Source organism: Nomascus leucogenys, chromosome 21, assembly GCF_006542625.1.
Source record: "Nomascus leucogenys isolate Asia chromosome 21, Asia_NLE_v1, whole genome shotgun sequence".
NCBI classification, from domain to species: domain Eukaryota; kingdom Metazoa; phylum Chordata; class Mammalia; order Primates; family Hylobatidae; genus Nomascus; species Nomascus leucogenys.
The window spans coordinates 44,970,242-44,988,176 of record NC_044401.1 but is presented as its reverse complement, the minus strand read 5'-3'; the positions used below and the strand labels follow the sequence as shown (position 1 = coordinate 44,988,176).

The following is a 17,935-nucleotide window of genomic DNA, read 5'->3' as shown; positions in this document are numbered from 1 at the left end:
ATCCCAGCATTTTGGGAGGCCAAGGTGGGCAGATCACCTTAGGTCAGGAGTTCAAGACCAGCCTGTCTAACATGGCAAAACTCTGCCTCTACTAAAAATACAAAAATTAGCTGGGTGTAGTGGCGGGCACCTGTAATCCCAGCTACTCAGGAGGTTGAGGCAGGAGAATCGCTTGAACCTGGGAGGCAGAGGTTGCAGTGAGCCGAAATCCCGCCATTGCACTCCAGCCTGGGTGACAAGAGAGAAACTCCATCTCAAAACAAACAAACAAACAAAAAAACTGTTCAGTGTCTTTTGGATTTAGCAATAAATAATAAAGTTAGCAAATAAAATCCAGGGACTCCTGTTGGAGTCCCTAGTAAGATTAACCTCAGTCGGCCAGAGAGAACAAAAGCCAATGGCAGGGGTCAAGGGGAATGGAGGAGGTGAGGAAGTAGAGGAGGCAAATATAAACTTTTCTATCAAGAACTTGGACTACAAAGGGAAGGAGAAACAGAGCGGAAAGTGGAGTTCAGAGAAGCTGTTCGTGGTGGCTTATATTTGTATTAATTTGTTTTTAAGATGGGAGAGGCTGGGCGCAGTGGCTCATGCCTGTAATCCCAGCACTTTGGGAGGCCAAGGCAGGTAGATCATTCGAGGTCAGGAGTTCGAGACCAGCCTGGCCAACATGGTGAAACCCTGTCTCTACTGAAAATATAAAAATTAGCATGGTGTAGTGGCTCATGCTTTTGATCCCAGCTACTTGGAGGGCTGAGGCAGGAGAATTGCTTGAATCTGGGGGGCAGAGATTGCAGTGAGCTGAGGTTGCACCACTGCACTCCAGCCTGGGTGACAGAGCAAGACTCTGTCTCAAAAAAAAAAAAAAAAAAAAAAAAAAAAACAACAAAAAAAGATGGGAGAGATGAAGGTGTTTAATCCTAGGGAAAAAAAGGTTGCCTGTATCGGAAAACCTCCAGTGAGAAGAAGCACACTACATCACAAGGCACTTCACTCTGTTTTGGACAGCTCATGAAACAGCAACCCATGGTTAGAAGTTACATCTGAATTAAGCTAAAATTGGCTTCACTAAACCTTTTACTCTTATTTATCTATAGGAAGCCTTCAATTATCAATCCCATCACCCCTGCCTTCCATAAAACATTCTTTACTTGAAACAGAACATATCCAGTTACCTCAGCTTCACAATCCTGGTAGCCTTCCAACAATTGTGGTGTATTTTGTCAATATCTTTTTAAAAATATATTTTCCAGAATTAGGAACAATTTTCCACATGTGATCTAAACAGTGACAGTATAATTATTATTTCTCTGGCTTAGATACTATATTTTAATTTATATTATCACTTAAAAGCCTTTAACATTCCTCTCTGCTCTAAGAATAAAGTCTAAATCCTTGCATCTACAGGTCAAAGTTCTTGGGAGTTTATACACAAACTATACTTTTTTGAACTTTTCTACAGTCATTCACATTCTACCACACAGAACCCTTTGCTCTAACCTACTTAACTGATTTCATTTACAGTATCACAAATTTTTCCAGGAGATTCCAGGGAGCTTGAGGACTCCCACTATGACCATAGCTTTCCTTGACCAGAATTGAAATAATCTCACAACAGTATTTTCTATATCTTCCATTTGATGGAGCAGACTATGGTCCTCTCCACTAACATGATGGCTCATTTCTGTGGTCCTCTTATCTTCATATTGTTTCTACATAAGGTTCTACCCTCAGGTTTGTCGATTTCATATAGATGTGAAGCATCCTGATACACTGTCACTCCTCCCATTATAACAAGTCTTTTCAACAAAGAATTCTCTTCTATTGCCATTTTCTAGTTATGAGCTCAATATCCTGAGGTCTCAGGACTACCTATTATATTTATCTTCTTGTGTTAAAAGTTTAAGTGCACTACTTGTTACACATGCCTTTTGTTGGTTTATTTATAAAGAAGCCTAAAAATATTGTTTGCAACCCGTATTCTTGGTATTTTTTGAAACCTAAGGTTATCTAAGCACATTTTATTTATAACACACTTTTTCTATGTCACCTGTGTAAAGCCTGACATATCTGATTTTGGCTTCACTGGGTTAATTTTCTCCCTCTACTTTAAAATTCATTTAAATCTTTCTATAGAGATCATCAAGGTTTCTGCCAACGTATATCCTTCCCAGTCCTTACAAGATGCACTCCATCCCTTGCCAGAAGCCCATCATCCTGGCTCTGTAGAACACAGTCCAGAGAACTTTTTAAACACCATCTACATAAGCAGGCATTTGTTTCTCAAAGCTTCCCTTCTTTGCTGTAGTTATTGTCATCACATGGAACGAGAGATAAAAACACCACCTGTGCTTTCAAATCTTTCAGTTTGTTACTCAGAACTTATGTCATTAGGAATAAAGCCCCAATTTCTTTTGAATGTGCCATTTGTTCCCCAAAGGAAGCAGCAAATATGGGTGACAGTTCATGGGGTTAATAAAAGGTTCATGGTAGGCTCTCTATAATATCTTGGATATTGGCTCCTGCCCTCTCCCAATTTTCTACATCATATCCACGTAAAGTGACCTTCAAAACCCCTGACTGGAAGTTATCCACAAGATGTAACATCTTTTTTCATCCTCAGTGTGATCACCAGATGGTCTCCCATCAGCTCATACCAGTAACTTCTCCCTAGGGCTCCAGGGAGGGAAGGTTCTGAATCCACTCCAACGGGAAACGGGTTATGCAAGATCCAAAGGGCAAGATTATCCTTTATTTCTCTGCTGCTTCACATTCCTCCACTTGCCCACTTCATGACATTAATTTTTCTGCATTTTCCTGGCTTTCTTCTTCACTTTTTTTTTTCATTTGCCTAAGAATCTTTCATCCTTGCTAAGAAGCTAGAGTGTGAAAAAGCATCTATTTAAGCTCTCCCACCTTTTCCTTCTGCGTGCATTTGCAGCTGCTATAATTGGTCATCATCTCTAGCAAGAAGAGAAAGAAGAACTTACTTTGAAGGTCACTGCATCACTGCATATTAACTGAATTGCCAGATGAAGTAGCTTTCACTAGAAATGCCCCTTGAAAATCCTAAAGGAGCAAACATTATGCCTCCTTTCTTGCCACAGAATTTCTTAGAGGATTAGAACATGTTTGATGCATTTTTTAAAATTAGATTTTGAGTTCCTCAAGACAGAAACTGTGGAACTCTAACTTTTCACAGTGCCCAACACAGAAACTTGATGGGAAATGCAAATTGATGAGGGCAATTGTCCAACTCTGAGGGCACAGACTTTCCATCTCTGTGGATTATCCTATTTTATTTTGCCCTTATTACTATGGTAGGTTTGCTGATTGTACTCAGAGTATCTTCGGTAGGCAAGGTCACTGATAAATCCACTAAAAAGCCTTTCCTCTATTCTTACCTATTTTGAATGATTTTTTTTATAGTTCCAGTTTTACTAAGTCAACAAAGTATTAAGATAGCACAATGCAGTTGCCTACAGAGTTCAGAACATTTGTCATCATTGACTCTTTCTCTTACCACTTGTTTGGATTATCCATTCATTCTGTTAATTCTTCTTTCATAATAGCTCTTGTTTTTTATTGTTATACTTTCAGTTCTGGGGTACGTGTGCACAACGTGCAGGTTTGTTACATAGGTATACATGTGCCATGTTGGTTTGCTGCACCCATCAATCCGTCATTTATATTTAGGTATTTCTCCTAATGCTATCCCTCCCCCAGCCCCCTACCCCACGACAGGCCCCAGTGTGTGATGTTCCCCTCCCTGTGTCCATGTGTTCTCATTGTTCAATTCCCACTTATGAGTGAGAACATGCGGTGTTTGGTTTTCTCTTCTTGTGTTACTTTGCTGAGAATGATGGTTTCCAGTTTCAGAATGATTTTTTTAGAGTGTGTTCTAGTCAAGTTTGATAAAAAAACAAAACAAAACAAAACAAAAAAACTGCAAGGGTTGGATAGAGAAACAAGTAACCAGAGATTACTGAATAAAGTACTTAATTGTGCCCATGTTTTTCTATTTAAGTCTTTCTTTAAATTGTCTGCTCTTTCAAAAATGTTACACTAATGCTACTTAATATGTCTAGCTGCTTAAATGTGATTTGGTGCTCTGAGGCTTTAGATAATATATATTTGAACATAAACGCTTGCTAATTTTTGACTACATTAGCGTACAGAAAATCTGGCATTTCAGATAATGAGGCCATAAAGCAGACCACTAACAGAGCAGGAACAGCTGTTATGTAAACCACAGGCACTTGAATACTCGCCTACCTCGTAATAGCAAATATCTCAGGACAATATAACAGTACCACATTCTATTCCACCACCTAGGCAGACATGGACACATCTATCCCCTGACAGCCATCCTATTATGGGCAGGAACTCCATCTTACACTTGTTTATATTCTTGATGACACCTAATGTGCCACAAAAAATATGCGTCTCTTAAAAACTACTCAGTGGCCTGAGTCATTTGGTGAGATTATAGGCAAACTGAGTCCATTATTTGACTAAAGACCAAGAGGGGTCCCCGCCAGTGCCCGGGTCTTCTATTTGAGCATACACAACCTCAGCAGCTTGGACTAGAAAACTGTAGGCACAGATCCCCTGGTGTATCCCTTCCTGGGCCTTCACTCTGAATGTTGGATTCCTCCCTGGGGAGGCTGTCATGACTGCAAAGCCTTTCCCCAGTCAGCTCAGCTTCTATGTCAGCCATTCAAAGAGTGCCATCTGCAGGATGAACTGAGGACTCAAATATTTAATTCATCTTCAAATGGTATTTGAAGAATTTGTTTGAAATTTGTTCAAGAGCTATTAAACACAAAAGTTAAAGTTTAATGAAGGATAATGGATTGCCACATAAATTCTTCAAAGATATCATTTACGTCTATTTTAATAGCTGCCCTAAATGTCTTTACTAAAAAGGCTGACCACTGGTAAGAATCACAGATGCCTCCACTATCCCAAGGGTGGAAATGTATTTGTTCAGGGGCTTTACACTGCCTCAACCCCTCCCCGTGGGTAGCCATTCCCTCTGTTGAGGGCTTGCTTTTCCTTGCAGAAGGACAAATTTCCAGGAGCTGTGACAGATGTAATAGCTGTCTTTCTGCTTTGATTCAAGACAATTTTTTGAACCTAAATACAGAGAATGGGTGCTCAGAATTCCTTTCTCATTATCAGCCTCAGGTAAAGGAATCCTAAATGATAAGGCTGAAAGAGGTCCCTTCACAGAATCATGATCCTTTAGAGTATTGCTTATAAGTTACCCCAGGCTCCTACCCCACAGCATATATAGCCTTCCTGAACACATCTCATAAACAGCAACCCAAACAAAGAACAAGAGTGTCCATGCTTTGGCTTTCTGTCATTGCTCTTCTTACTCGAGAATTTTTCAGTTCCTGATTAAATCCACTCCTCTTCTCCCAGTGGCCCTCATCTAATTGACAGCAGAAGCGAGAGAGAAAGAACACTTTCCTTCCTAGATTACCCCATTTTCAGCACCTAAACATGGTAATCACGTTGTACAGAACAAAGCAGGTCTCAGACAGGCTGCTACTGACAGTCAACCTGCCTTCATTGTGGTCAGCATTGGTTTTCCTATGTGGACTAACAATCCCAGGATGCTGGGCCGCTCAATCTCCCAGAGTAGGGGTGAAGGAATAAGGCAGGATTAATTCCCCAACTACAAGATTCAGCTCTGGAGTCTAATTTCAGGGTAATGGGATGGCTCATAAACCCTAGGTAAAGTGCTCCCTTTGTAGCTTACAGCTGCTTTTCTCCTTTCCAGAGCAAACACTCCTCCTAAAAGCATGAGCCTTTTGGAAGTTAGAACTCTGTCTTCTCTTTCAAAAAAAATACAGTCTTATCAGAAAGCAGAGTCAGGGAGATGTGGATTATGCCAGTGGACTACTCACTGGAAGGGCCAGAGGAAAGTTGTAATGGATGTCAATAAGGGTGGCAACATCCCCCACCCTCACTCCCTTTCTCTTTGTCCCACACTTCCCATAAGCAAATGGGCAGTCAGAAATGAGTTTTATGCCCACTTCCTATACCTCAATAAGGAGGGACAGCATGGAATTAGGATAAGAACATGACTCTGGAATCCAACAGACCTGGGTTTGAATCTCAGCAGAGCCCCTGACAAGCTGGATGATTTGCGCACATGGAAGAACTTTCTAAGCCTCAGTGTTGTCTTCTATAAAACAAGGCAAATACTACCTATCATTCAGGATTGGTATAAGACAAGGTATATAATGGAAACATAAGCTCTCAAAAATGTGTCCATTCTTTCTTTAGCATGAATTTAAATTCATGTGTCTTTGCTGCTGATGGAAAGGCATTGTCCCACGTGAAAGGAATATCAGGCATCAGTGAGAAGGTAGAGGAACAGTTGGGAAAAATGGGACTGGTATGGCCATGGATCTTGAATGGTTGTAACAAAATGCAAAAACTGCGGCCTATAACCAAAACATGGGCCTATAACCAAGGTTGGCATTGCCTCTGAGGCCATATCAGGCAGAGAGCAAGGAAGATTGAGCTGGGTCAGGGCTATGGGTGGCTTTGGGGATGTCCTTTCTAAGTGAGGAGTGCTGAGCCATAGGACAGCCCACAGGCAGAAGCACCAAAGCTATGGGATGGCTCTATTCCAACAGACCACCCCACGTACTACAACCTCCACTCTCAGCAGTCAGGGGATACTTGTGGCCCTCTCCCATCCTTTGCCCCTTAACAGCCTAGAGAGGAATGACCCAGGGCCAGATATTGTGGATCTGTGCTGCATCTTTTCCATCATAAGGTGCATTGGGATCTGTGTCTATTACATTGGCAAAGTCCACCTCATTCTGCAGAAGGTCCTCATTGGCTATGAGGCTTTCTTTTTTTTATTGTGGTAAAATATACACAATATAACACTTACAATTCTAACCATTTTGAAGTGTATAATTTAGTGGTATTAAGTACATTCACAGTGTTGTGGTGCAACCATCACCATCATCCATCTCTAGAACTCTTCATCTTGCAAAACTGAAACTCTGTTATCAATTAAACCAGGGGTGTCCAATCTTTTGGCTTCCCTGGGCCACATTGGAAGAAGAATTGTCTTGGGCCACACACGAAATATACTAATGATAGCTGATGAGCTAAAAAAAAATTGCAAAAATATTCATAATGTTTTAAGAAAGTTTACCAATTTGTGTTGGGCCATATTCAAAGCCATCATGGGCCACATACAGCCCATGGGCCATGGGCTGGATAAGCTTGCATTAAACAATAGCTCCCCATTCCTCCCTTCCCCCCAGCCTCTGACAACTACCATTCTACTTTCCATCTCTATGAATTTCACTACTCTAGGTAAAAGTAGAATTATAAAATATTTGTCCTTTTTGTGACTGGCTTATTTCACTTAGTATAATGTCTTCAAGGTTCCTCCATGTTGTAGCATATATTAGAATTCCCTCCCTTTTTAAGGCTAAATAATATTCCATTATATGAATAGAACACATTTTGTTTATCCATGCATCCATCAATGGACATTGGGGTTGTTACCGCATTTTGAATATTGTGAACATGAGTGTATAAATATCTGTTTGATGGCTGGGCACGGTGGCTCATGCCTGTAATCCCTGCACTTTGGGAGGCCGAGATAGATGGATCACTTGAGGTCAGGAGTTCGAGACCAGCCTGGCCAATGTGGTGAAACCCCATCTCTACTAAAAATACAAAAAATTAGCCGGGTGTGGTGGCAGGCACCTATAATACTAGCTACTAAGTAGGCTGAGGCAGGAGAATCACTTGAACCCAGGAGGCAGAGGTTGCAGTGAGTCATGATCACATCACTGCACTCCAGCCTGGGCAACAGAGCGAGACTCTGTCTCCAAAAAAAAAAAATCTGTTTGAGTCCCTGCTTTCAATTCTGTTAGGGATACACCCTGAAGTGGAATTGCTGGATCTATGGTACTTATATTTTTAATTTTTGAGGATCCTCCACACTGTTTTCCACAGGGGCTGCACCATTTTACATTCTCATCAACATTGCACAAGGGTTCCATATGAGGCTTTCTTTATCCCATAGGTTGGGTCCAATCCACCCATATTCCGTGGGCTCAGGTCGCTGCTGACATGGTCTTTCTGGCTCCTATAAGGCCTCTCTCATTTTTCAGCATATGCTTGCAGCTCCCCTAGAGATGCAGTAATGCTCCATGACTTTCCTGTTCTTTCTTGGTTGTTGACATGCCATCTCTTTTTGCATCCACAGCACATAGTCTGTCTGGGGCTGGGAGCCTCCCTGGGTGAGGCCTAGGGCTCTGTACAATGCCCAAAGTGGGGCCCACATTGAGGGCTGTCTGCCTGGTGGGATCGAAGTCAGCTCTGGCTAAAGCAGTGATATGGCAAAACCTAGCTCTGTCATCCTCACTCCTTCAGCTGCACCCACCCCTCTGTCCCATATGGGCACCCTCCCTGCCTTATTCTTCATTATTTCGTTTTACATGGCAGCTGATCACACCTGATAAAATAACTGGAGAGCAGTATTTCATCTCGAAAATGAAAATTTTCAGGACCCATTTGGAAAACTCCCCAATGCAGAAATATAACAGAGTTAAGATAACATTTTTGAGGTGGAGGCTCTGAACAAAAACACTTTAAAACAATTATACTATTAGACAAATGGTCAGGGCCTGTCATACAACATCTTTGTATAAATTCAAAAATGGTGCCCTTTTTGGATCAGGTGTGCAGCTCAGCTAAAAGACTGAACATTATATAAATGGCAGTTTAAATATTGTACAAATGACACCAAGGCAGGTTCTCTGGGCACATTCAGCCCTGTGAGCGCATGGCTGGTGAGCAGGTGCCACCTATTTCTCCAGGTCCTGGAAGGGATGTGGCTTTGTAAATAGAGCTGGGACTGATTTTTAGCTCTCACTCACTGGCAGTGACAATCACAAGCAGTAGCCCTGGGGTGATGAGGAATCTAATAATGTCATTCCCTTCTGCTAGCACCACCTTGTGGACAAGGCATTTTTAGATCACACCAGCAGGAAGATTTTTTTGAAAGACCATAAATGTGGGCATCTATTTTACCACTCACCTAGAATCCAAAAGAAGACAAAGGACCCCTTGCATCAGGCAGGAAGGCAGCCCAGCAGCCACAGGTTATCAACCCAGCATGCCTCACCAAACACCAAAGCCGCAGCCCTGGTCTCCCTCATCTAGACACACACACGCGCACACACACACACACACACACACACACACACAAACACACAGCTTCTCACCTGAGCCACCTCTTCAAAGTCATCATGCCTCTTCTGCAGGGCCCGGGCTCGATGTAGGGACTTCCCAACTCCAGTGTGTTTGCTGAGAAAGGCCTCACCATGGTTTTCAATCCAGTCCAACACCTGGTCAAAGAAGGATAACAGCAACAATGACTTCCTAGCAGAAGGAAAGACACATGACAACATGTGCAACTGCTAGAGTTCTAACCATCTCCATATCCCATCCCAGTTGTAAAGCAGCAGTTCAGGTGGAAATGGTCAATCCACTGTGAGTCCATGGGATTTCATTACTGTCATTGGCAATATGATAGTCCCACCCTTACCTAAATTCAACTTATCCTTTTTGATATCCATATTATCCTTCCATTACTTTTTCCATTTTCTTAGTTCACTATTTTAAACAAGCTACACAGACCATCAGGCACAATTTAACCCCCTCACCACTTCTACCCAATCACATAAAGATATTGGCAGGAAATTAGGTAGTAGCAGTTTGGGCAGTATCTTGGCCCTCATTACTCATCTGTCACGCTGCCATAAGAACACAAACAGCAATGGCGACCAGTCATGGGGATCCTGCCTCATTGTGCTCCTGGGACTCCCCTTCCTAATCTTGAAAGCAAAGTCCAGGGTAGTCAGTCCCCAGTTAGATGCCCATGATATCTGACCACTAGGACAACAGCCCCCTCTGACTTCTTTCCATCTCCCTCCTCCAATCAATACCAACCAACTAAACAAACAAATAAATTAAAGTGTTTGCATCCTAAGTCCTTTAATATCTGAGTCTCTTGGGAAGCAGTGGAGACTTCATGTTCTTCCAGGCTAAAGATCTAGTGATTTGGCTTCAAGACAGTTTCCTTGATATTTAGAGACACTGGAACAGAGAAGCCTGGGTAATGGAGAGGTGAGAGAGAGGGGATGCTAAGAAGGGTGGAAAACAAGTTTTCCTGAGGGGCACTTGAGAGGCAGGATGGAAATTCCTTAGTAAAAGCCTTGACGTGCAGGGAGGACCAAAGCCTTTAATACCCATTTTGCATTCTTGCAGATGGCCTAACAAAAATGTGTGCATCCAGAGATCATCTTTTGATCTCTGAAGAGTTGGTGCTCAGTAAATCAGGTGACCACAATTAAATCAGAATTACAGCATAGACGCACCTGTTATAGATCCTGCTAAAACTCAAGTGAGCCCACTCACTGCCTGCAATATTAACCATTAACTAAACATTTGATTGATGATGTACTAGCCTTTCCAGATTTTGGAAGAACTTACTGGAAAATGGTTTAGATGAACCAGGTCTATTTAAAAGGATGGTTTAACTCATTCCTGTGTCTCAAACGGATTGGCCTTAGCAAACAGAGGTAAAACCAAATCATTCCATAGACTACAGGCATGGGAGTTCTCTGACATTTGGGATATTTTAATATCTGCAGTGTGCAAGGTATGAACATTTTCAAAGTCTTTGGTGACAGGATCACAAAGCCCACATCGTGATTGTGCTAGTTCAGAGAAAGGTACATATGAATATAAAAATGAAGCTTAACAAATATCCACTTAATGAAGACAGGTGGAGTAATTGTCCATTATCATGAAGAAAAAAAGTTTTTTATAAATAAAAAATGAATTCATCTAAATATTATCTATGGAGATTTTAAACACTTTATAATATGTTCTGGCAATATACATATTTTAAGTATTCTGGAGGCACAGCCCTAAAAAGAAATTGTGGTAGTGCTGGATTTTTACCTTTTGCAAACACTGAAAGGCAGCACTGCAAGGAACTTTACATGTTCCTCTCTTAGAAGAGCCTACATTTCTCTAGAATTACTTACGGTGGAACTTCAACCAAAAAAATCAGGAAAGTGTATTTTTACTTGGCTTGCCACAATTAGATCTCACAATTCTGTACTGTAACGGGAGTTATGCGCTTCAGCATGCAAGGTCAAAGGCAAATGCTTGTAGTCACAAAGTTTCGCATATATTAGGTGCCAAGTATAGTAAAGTTTTAGGATTTTAATGCATAAACTTCCATCAATCCCTTTTGAAAACAAATTGAGGTTTGAGGATATTTTTTTGCATATAAAAGAACTACCAGTGGTCATTTATGAATGTGTTGGAATTTATAACAGATTTTTCAGACCACAATTTTTTAAATTTAGTTTTGAGCACTTAAGTATGACCTGCTTGTCTGGCAATGTTTTCATGATTTTTGTTTTATTTCATTTTTCATCTCTAGCTTTAAGAAAATTGGTTATTCTGAAGCAAATTGGTTGAAGAGGAATATTTTTCATCTACTAGTTCACCCACATACAGTGTTTGCACTCCCCAGAAACGATTTCACAACTTTTTAACATTTTTTTAAAGGCAATTTGTTTCCTTTTTAAGTTACTTTGCTTTCTTTAAAATGTCAATTTATTTTTAGTTAGTGACACTTAGTTTTACTTAATTGGCTATGCGTTCATCACTTAAAAACCTATTTCTTTCATATTTGAGAAGCTTTTACTTCATTTTAACATAACTTTGATTGCTCTGTGATGCTCTAGTGTCATCATTTAGTCCAATTTCTGCCATTAGAATTGAAGCTGTAGGGAAAATATGTGCAATTTCGACGGAAGTTCAGGAGCTATGCAGAAATCAATTTAACAAATCAAAAAGCAAAAAATTTAGGAAGTTAACAAAATTACTTTAGTAATCCAGACTGAAAAAGTACTTGAGGCTAGATAAACATAGTCAATATATGAAGTATTGTTAAAGATTCTAATTTCTGACTATTTTGTTTCAGACAGTTCATTTAGAGCCATCATTGTGTGATACACGTGTTTAGACCACACACTGTCTGGACCCTGATTCCATGTCCTCCAACCTTGGGAGTACAATCTGACTTTCCATGCAGATCCTGTGCAGCAGAGAAACATGTTCCTGAGCAGGCACCAGCAGTGCCTGACAATTATATTACATGCTATAAATTTATGTGTGGCTTGAGATTCTGGATATTTGTCAGTTTCTAGTGTGTTCCATTAAGATGAACAAGGCCCCAGAATCTGAACATCATTGGTTAAAGAATAAATTGACTTTCTAGTCAAATCCTGGACTCTACCTAAGTACAAGCACCCATCAAGGTACTCCTTATAATCTTATTCCTGAATAATTTCTCTTCATCTACAAGGCATATTTAAAATACTCAATTATCAATCATAGTCAGGGTATACAGCATGATAGTCATTCATACCTATCAATGGTTCTGATTTGGTATTTGAGCATTTCCAACTTTGGAGGTTTTATCTTTTTGTTTTTGTCAGGCAGCAGAGAAGCATGTGTGGGTATATAAGTATTCACATATTCAGATATTTATTTAATAGTTTTATTGTGCCACAGTGCCAGGCACTAGAGCAGCTCTGGAGGTGGGGGTGCAGCACTAAACAAGGCAGGTATGGCCTGATGCTGAGAACTCAGTCTATAGGGGTAACAAGCACTAGACACTAAATCACACAATTCATCATTCATTGCAAAGGTGAAAAGCGTCAACAGCCAAATGCATCTTCTCTGGGGAGTCACAGAAGGTTTCTCAGGAGAAGTGAGGTTTAGTTGAGATCTGAGAGAGAGTAGGATTTAACCAAATTAGGAATTGAAAAGACCAGCATGGCTTGCATAGGGGATAAGTAGGAAATGGACCCTGAAAAGGCAGGACCAGATTGTGGTGAGCCCTGGTGTGCTGAATGGGAGAATCCAGTGTTCATCCTAAGAGCCACTGAAGGGCTGCAGGGAGGATAAAGACACTTTTCATTTTCAGTTAAAAATTATTGCTCTGACTGACTAGGTGCAGTGGCTCATGCCTGTAATCCTATCCCTTTGGGAGGCAGAGGCAGGTGGATTGCGTGAACCTAGGAATTTGAGACAAGCCTCGGTAACATGGCAAAACCCTGTCTCTACAAAAAATACAAAAAAATTAGCCAGGCGTGGTGGTGCACACCTGCAGTCCCAGCTACCCAGGAGGCTGAGGAGGGAGGATACCCTGAGCCTAGGAGTTCCAGGCTGAAGTGAGCTGTGATATCACCATTCCAGCCTGGGCAATAGAGTGAGACCTTGTCTCAAACAAATGTATATACATGTTGCTCTGACTGCTTTGTGGAGGATAAACTGGAGAAGGCAAGAGTAGAGAAGGGAAAACAGGAGGCAGAAATTCTGACAAGAGGTGATGGTGACCCAGGCAAGGCCAATGGCAGTGTCTATAGATAGACGGGCAGGGGGAAAGAATTGCCAGGACTTGGTAATTGGCTATGGGGGAGACGGAGAGGCAGGTGGTAAGCCTGGTCCCCAGGGCATGTCTTGAATAACTGAGTGGAAGGTAGAACTAGTCACTGGTACAGGAGTGAATGAGTTATGAGGGGTAGCACAGACATAACATAATTTTTTCTTAAGATTTTTTTCCCTTTCCATGCTCATACTCTTGTTCTGAGAATGACTATGGAAAGGGATACTCAGGGGCATAAGTGACAGTGATTTGTGCCCCTGAACTGGAATGGGAAATAGTACTCAATAATGGTTGTCAATCAGATTCTGGGAAAGATGTGCCTTTAGTTTCAAAGAAGTAATTTATACACTAAGGCTTAAAAATAAATTATAAATTGTTAATCTAGCTGAATCCCAATAATAAAACAGTTAAGAATACCACATCCATTTTAAAAACATAATTTCAACCTAAGTGTCCATCAATGGATGACTGGATAAAGAAAATGTGGTATATATATGAACAATGGAATACTATTCAGCCATAAAAAAGAATGAAATAATGTCTTCTGCAGCAACATGGAAGGATCTGGAGGCCATGATCTTGAGTAAAACAAGTCAGGCACAGAAAGACAAATATCACATGTTCTCACTTATATGTGGAAGATAAATAATGCATATACATGGATGCAGAGTGTGGAGTGCTAGACAATGGACACTGGAAAGGGAGAGGGGGTGGGTGATGAGAAATTACTTAATGAGTACAACATATGTTATTTGGGTGATGGATATCCTAAAAGCTCTGACTTTACCACTACGCAATCTATGTATATAACAAAATTATACTTGGACTCCGTATATTTATACAAATAAAAATAAATAAATAAATAAATAAATAAAGGCATACCCTCAGAATTAAATGAAATTAACCCATGCATTCTCAAGAGGGCTTTTCACCGGGGTATACTTTTTGAGCAGCCCCTTACCTTGACATACAAAGTCCCTTATGCCTGGCTCTACCCCCTTTTAACCCCACCTCTAGTGAGTTCCTGCCTCACCCCCCAACACCCTAAAAGCTGCCTCTCATCTCCTAAGTTTTGCTCTGTTTTTCACTTCATTTTCCATATCCTTTCCTCTTGTGTACCCACTTTCCAGGCTATCTCCTACTTATCCTTTAAGCTCTGCCTCAAAATCATTGGCTATGGAAAGCCTTAACTCCTCAATAGCCCATCCAGGCTGGAGTGGGTGTTTCTCTTATTCTGTTGAAACTACAATTATTGCCCACAGGCCTGTCTCTCACACTAAACTCCAACCTCTTTGTACTCCCAGGACAGAGTGTGGTACTCAACACAGAGTGGTTGCTTAAGACATGTTTAATTGAACTGAACTCAAACTGACCCCTCTAATGCAGAACTTTGGAGTGAACATCTCCTGCTCTACACTCCCACTGTAACTCTATCTCAGTCTGCACTCAAAGTTCTCTCTTTGTGCATCTCCACCTTCTCCACTGCCCCACTTGGCAGGTAGTTAGTTCTTAGAGGGATGTAAAGAGCATGGGTTTTTCACCATTTGTATGCTACCCTTCCCTCTCCTCTACCACACAGCATCATTGCCTGCATCTTGCACTTGGAAGATACACAATGACTGTTTATAGCCATGAATTGCCACATGCATATGTGGCCGAGGTCCCTGCCCTGCACATCTTGAGAGGAATTTTGCCACCCCATTCAGGAATGATAACAACGCAGGTGAGCCCAGGCTCCTTGCCACTACAGCAGGCAGTCAGTCTTGTAACAGCTTGTAAAGATCTTCTTCTTTTCTCTGTCTGGACTTTTCAACCAGAAAGTAGTCTTTTCCAAGAACAGTCTTTTCCAAAAGAGATGCTCACATCCTCAACTAGATTTGAAAGCTAACCTAACAGCCATTATGCATAATTCCCTAATCACCCCCTTTCTTCCTCATCTAATTGTGTTTATTCCAACCAGCATACAATCAAGATGCAATGCGTTTCAGCACAGAAGACAGTCTTTTCTAACTGCCAAGGAGAAGGGAAAATTTTCTTTTCTTTTCTTTTTTCTTTTTCTTTTTTTTTTTTTGAAATGAAGTCTCTCTCTGTTGCCCAAGCTGGAGTGCAGTAGCGTGATCTTGGCTCACTGCAGCCTCCGCCTCCCAGGTTCAAACGATTCTCCTGCCTCAGCCTCCTGAGTAGCTGGGATTATAGGTACACATCACCATGCCTGGGTAATTTTTTGTATTTTTAGTAGAGACGGGGTTTTGCCATGTTGGCTAGGCTGCTCTTGAACTCCTGACCTCAGGTGATCTACCCGCCTTTGCCTCCCAAAGTGCTGAGATTACAGGTGTGAGCCACCATGCCCGGCTGGAAAATGTTCTTTTGAAGAGAATTATTAACAAATAATCTCTGTATAGTGGCCATGAATGCATCTGAGCTCATGGGAAACCACTCTGGTCTTAAGGACTTTGTAAGTACCATTCCATGTGCCAGACCTCTTCTTCTTTTTTTTGGAGACAGAGTCTCACTCTGTCACCCAGGCTGGAGTATAATGGCTCATTGCAACCTCCACCTACTGGATTCAAGTGATTCTCATGTGTTAGCCTCCTGAATAGCTAGGACCACAGGCACACACCACAATACCCAGCCAATTTTATTGTATTTTAGTAAAGACAGGGTTTTGCCATGTTGCCCAGGCTGGTCTTGGGTTCCTGAGATCAGGCAATCCGCTCACCTCAGCCTCCCAAAGTGCTAGTATTACAGGCGTGAACCACAGTGCCCAGTCCCAGAACCTGTTCTTAAACACGTCCTCATTGCTCATTCATTCAGCTCTCCACTCACTCATCACCAGCTATCACCATATGACAAATGGCATACTTGCTTGGTTTGGGTTCTGTTTTATTTCCACCCCCCTGACTGTAAGCTCTATGTAAACAGGGGGTTCATTTGATTTGCTGCTGTGTTCTTCTCAGAGTATTTGCTGAATAAATGGGTAAGTGAATAACAAATATAATTTGAAAACTTCCTGAGTGGGAAGAACAAAACCCATGAAAAGAAATGGAGACGTTTTGCAAACATATGTGGAATCAGAATCTCACCTCTCTGATCCCTCACCTGGTTCTCTCTGATAAGTCATCTTATTTGAAATAGGTTATTCAGTTTGTGTCATAATTTGATCCACAGGGTAAAACAAGAAGATGCTTGATGTTTTAGGTAAACTAAAGAATTATCCTCTCTTAATTCCTACCTCTCAGCCCTCAGGCCCCTACATTTAGAAAGCCATTATTCTGATGTAAATTAAGGATCACTTATATGCCATCAGGCATCTACAAGACATTTTGTTCTGTTAAAGGTTCAAGTACACACAGTATGAAGAGCACTCAGGAGAGTCTACCACATCATTATTTCTGTCTCCTCACACAGCACACTGAGCACTAGTTCTGAAGGGGAGCAGCTTCTAAGCAGCCTGTACCACCCAGCTCCCCATCGGCTGCAACTGGAGAGCACGCAGGCACCACTTGAAATGCCCAATTACCAGCAACTCATTTTCCATCCGCTCTTTGGAACAAGTATGATCAAAATAAATGTCTTGCTACGGCAGGAGAAGCCATCATTCTTCTGAGAGGGCTCAGCAGAAACTCATTAGCAGGTGTACGGACTGTGCTTCCACTGAGAGCTGCAATCCTGTCTCCTGGCAGACCTGAAGTTGGGTGGAAGCCAGCTGAGGGTCCAGAGAACCGAAGTCTCAGCTGCCCCTAACCCTGGGCCTCTCCAGCCCCAGCCCACCTACACCCGTCCCCTCCCAGCAGAGCAGAGGCTGGATCCTCTCACCTCTCTGAGAGAACCTCCTCTGCCTGGTGCCTTGCTGTCTGTTTCTGGAGGCACTATACTTTTTAACACTAAGGCTTCAAACTCTTGCCAGCAGTTTTGAACTTCAGAATGCTTAAGAATCACCTGGGGTTCTTTTTTAAATTATAGGCTCTATCTCATTCCCAAATTCTGAATCAAGAAATGTAGAACAGGGCCTGATAATCTGTTTTTAAAAAGTCCTCCACTATGCCCAGATGATTTTAGTGCAGGGGTCCAAGGATCACACTTTGAAAAATATAGTTACATATTCACATGTGATGCCTCCCTGATTTTCTGTAACAAATGGAAAATAATTTTTAGTGATTTTTTTTTCCCATAAAAGCTCTCAAACCTACACTTGCCCATTACCCTCATTCATGCGGTATGGCCACACACCATGCCTATGATTTCCAGTCTCCCCCGACCCCAACTCAGCCCCCAAACTGGCACTAGATTTCCTCAAACCTCTACTCTGATTACATGTCTCCTCTGCACAGAATCCTTCAACAGCGTCTCGTCAATAATCATGTGTGAGTTCTTTATCCTGTAGCCTAGTATTCAAGGCACCAGAATTAG

The 17,935-nt window shown here is 41.6% G+C and overlaps 1 protein-coding gene across 20 annotated transcripts in view; it reads right to left on the bottom strand.

Moving 5' to 3' along the window:
- Positions 1 to 17,935, bottom strand: part of KALRN (kalirin RhoGEF kinase) — a 694,786-nt gene that overhangs the window by 370,526 nt on the left and 306,325 nt on the right. For all 20 annotated transcript variants that reach the window (XM_030802195.1, XM_030802198.1, XM_030802200.1 and 17 more), the window contains exon 10: positions 9,276 to 9,398. In XM_030802195.1, the coding sequence (XP_030658055.1) occupies positions 9,276 to 9,398 (123 nt within the window). The remainder of the gene's footprint in view (positions 1 to 9,275; positions 9,399 to 17,935) is intronic.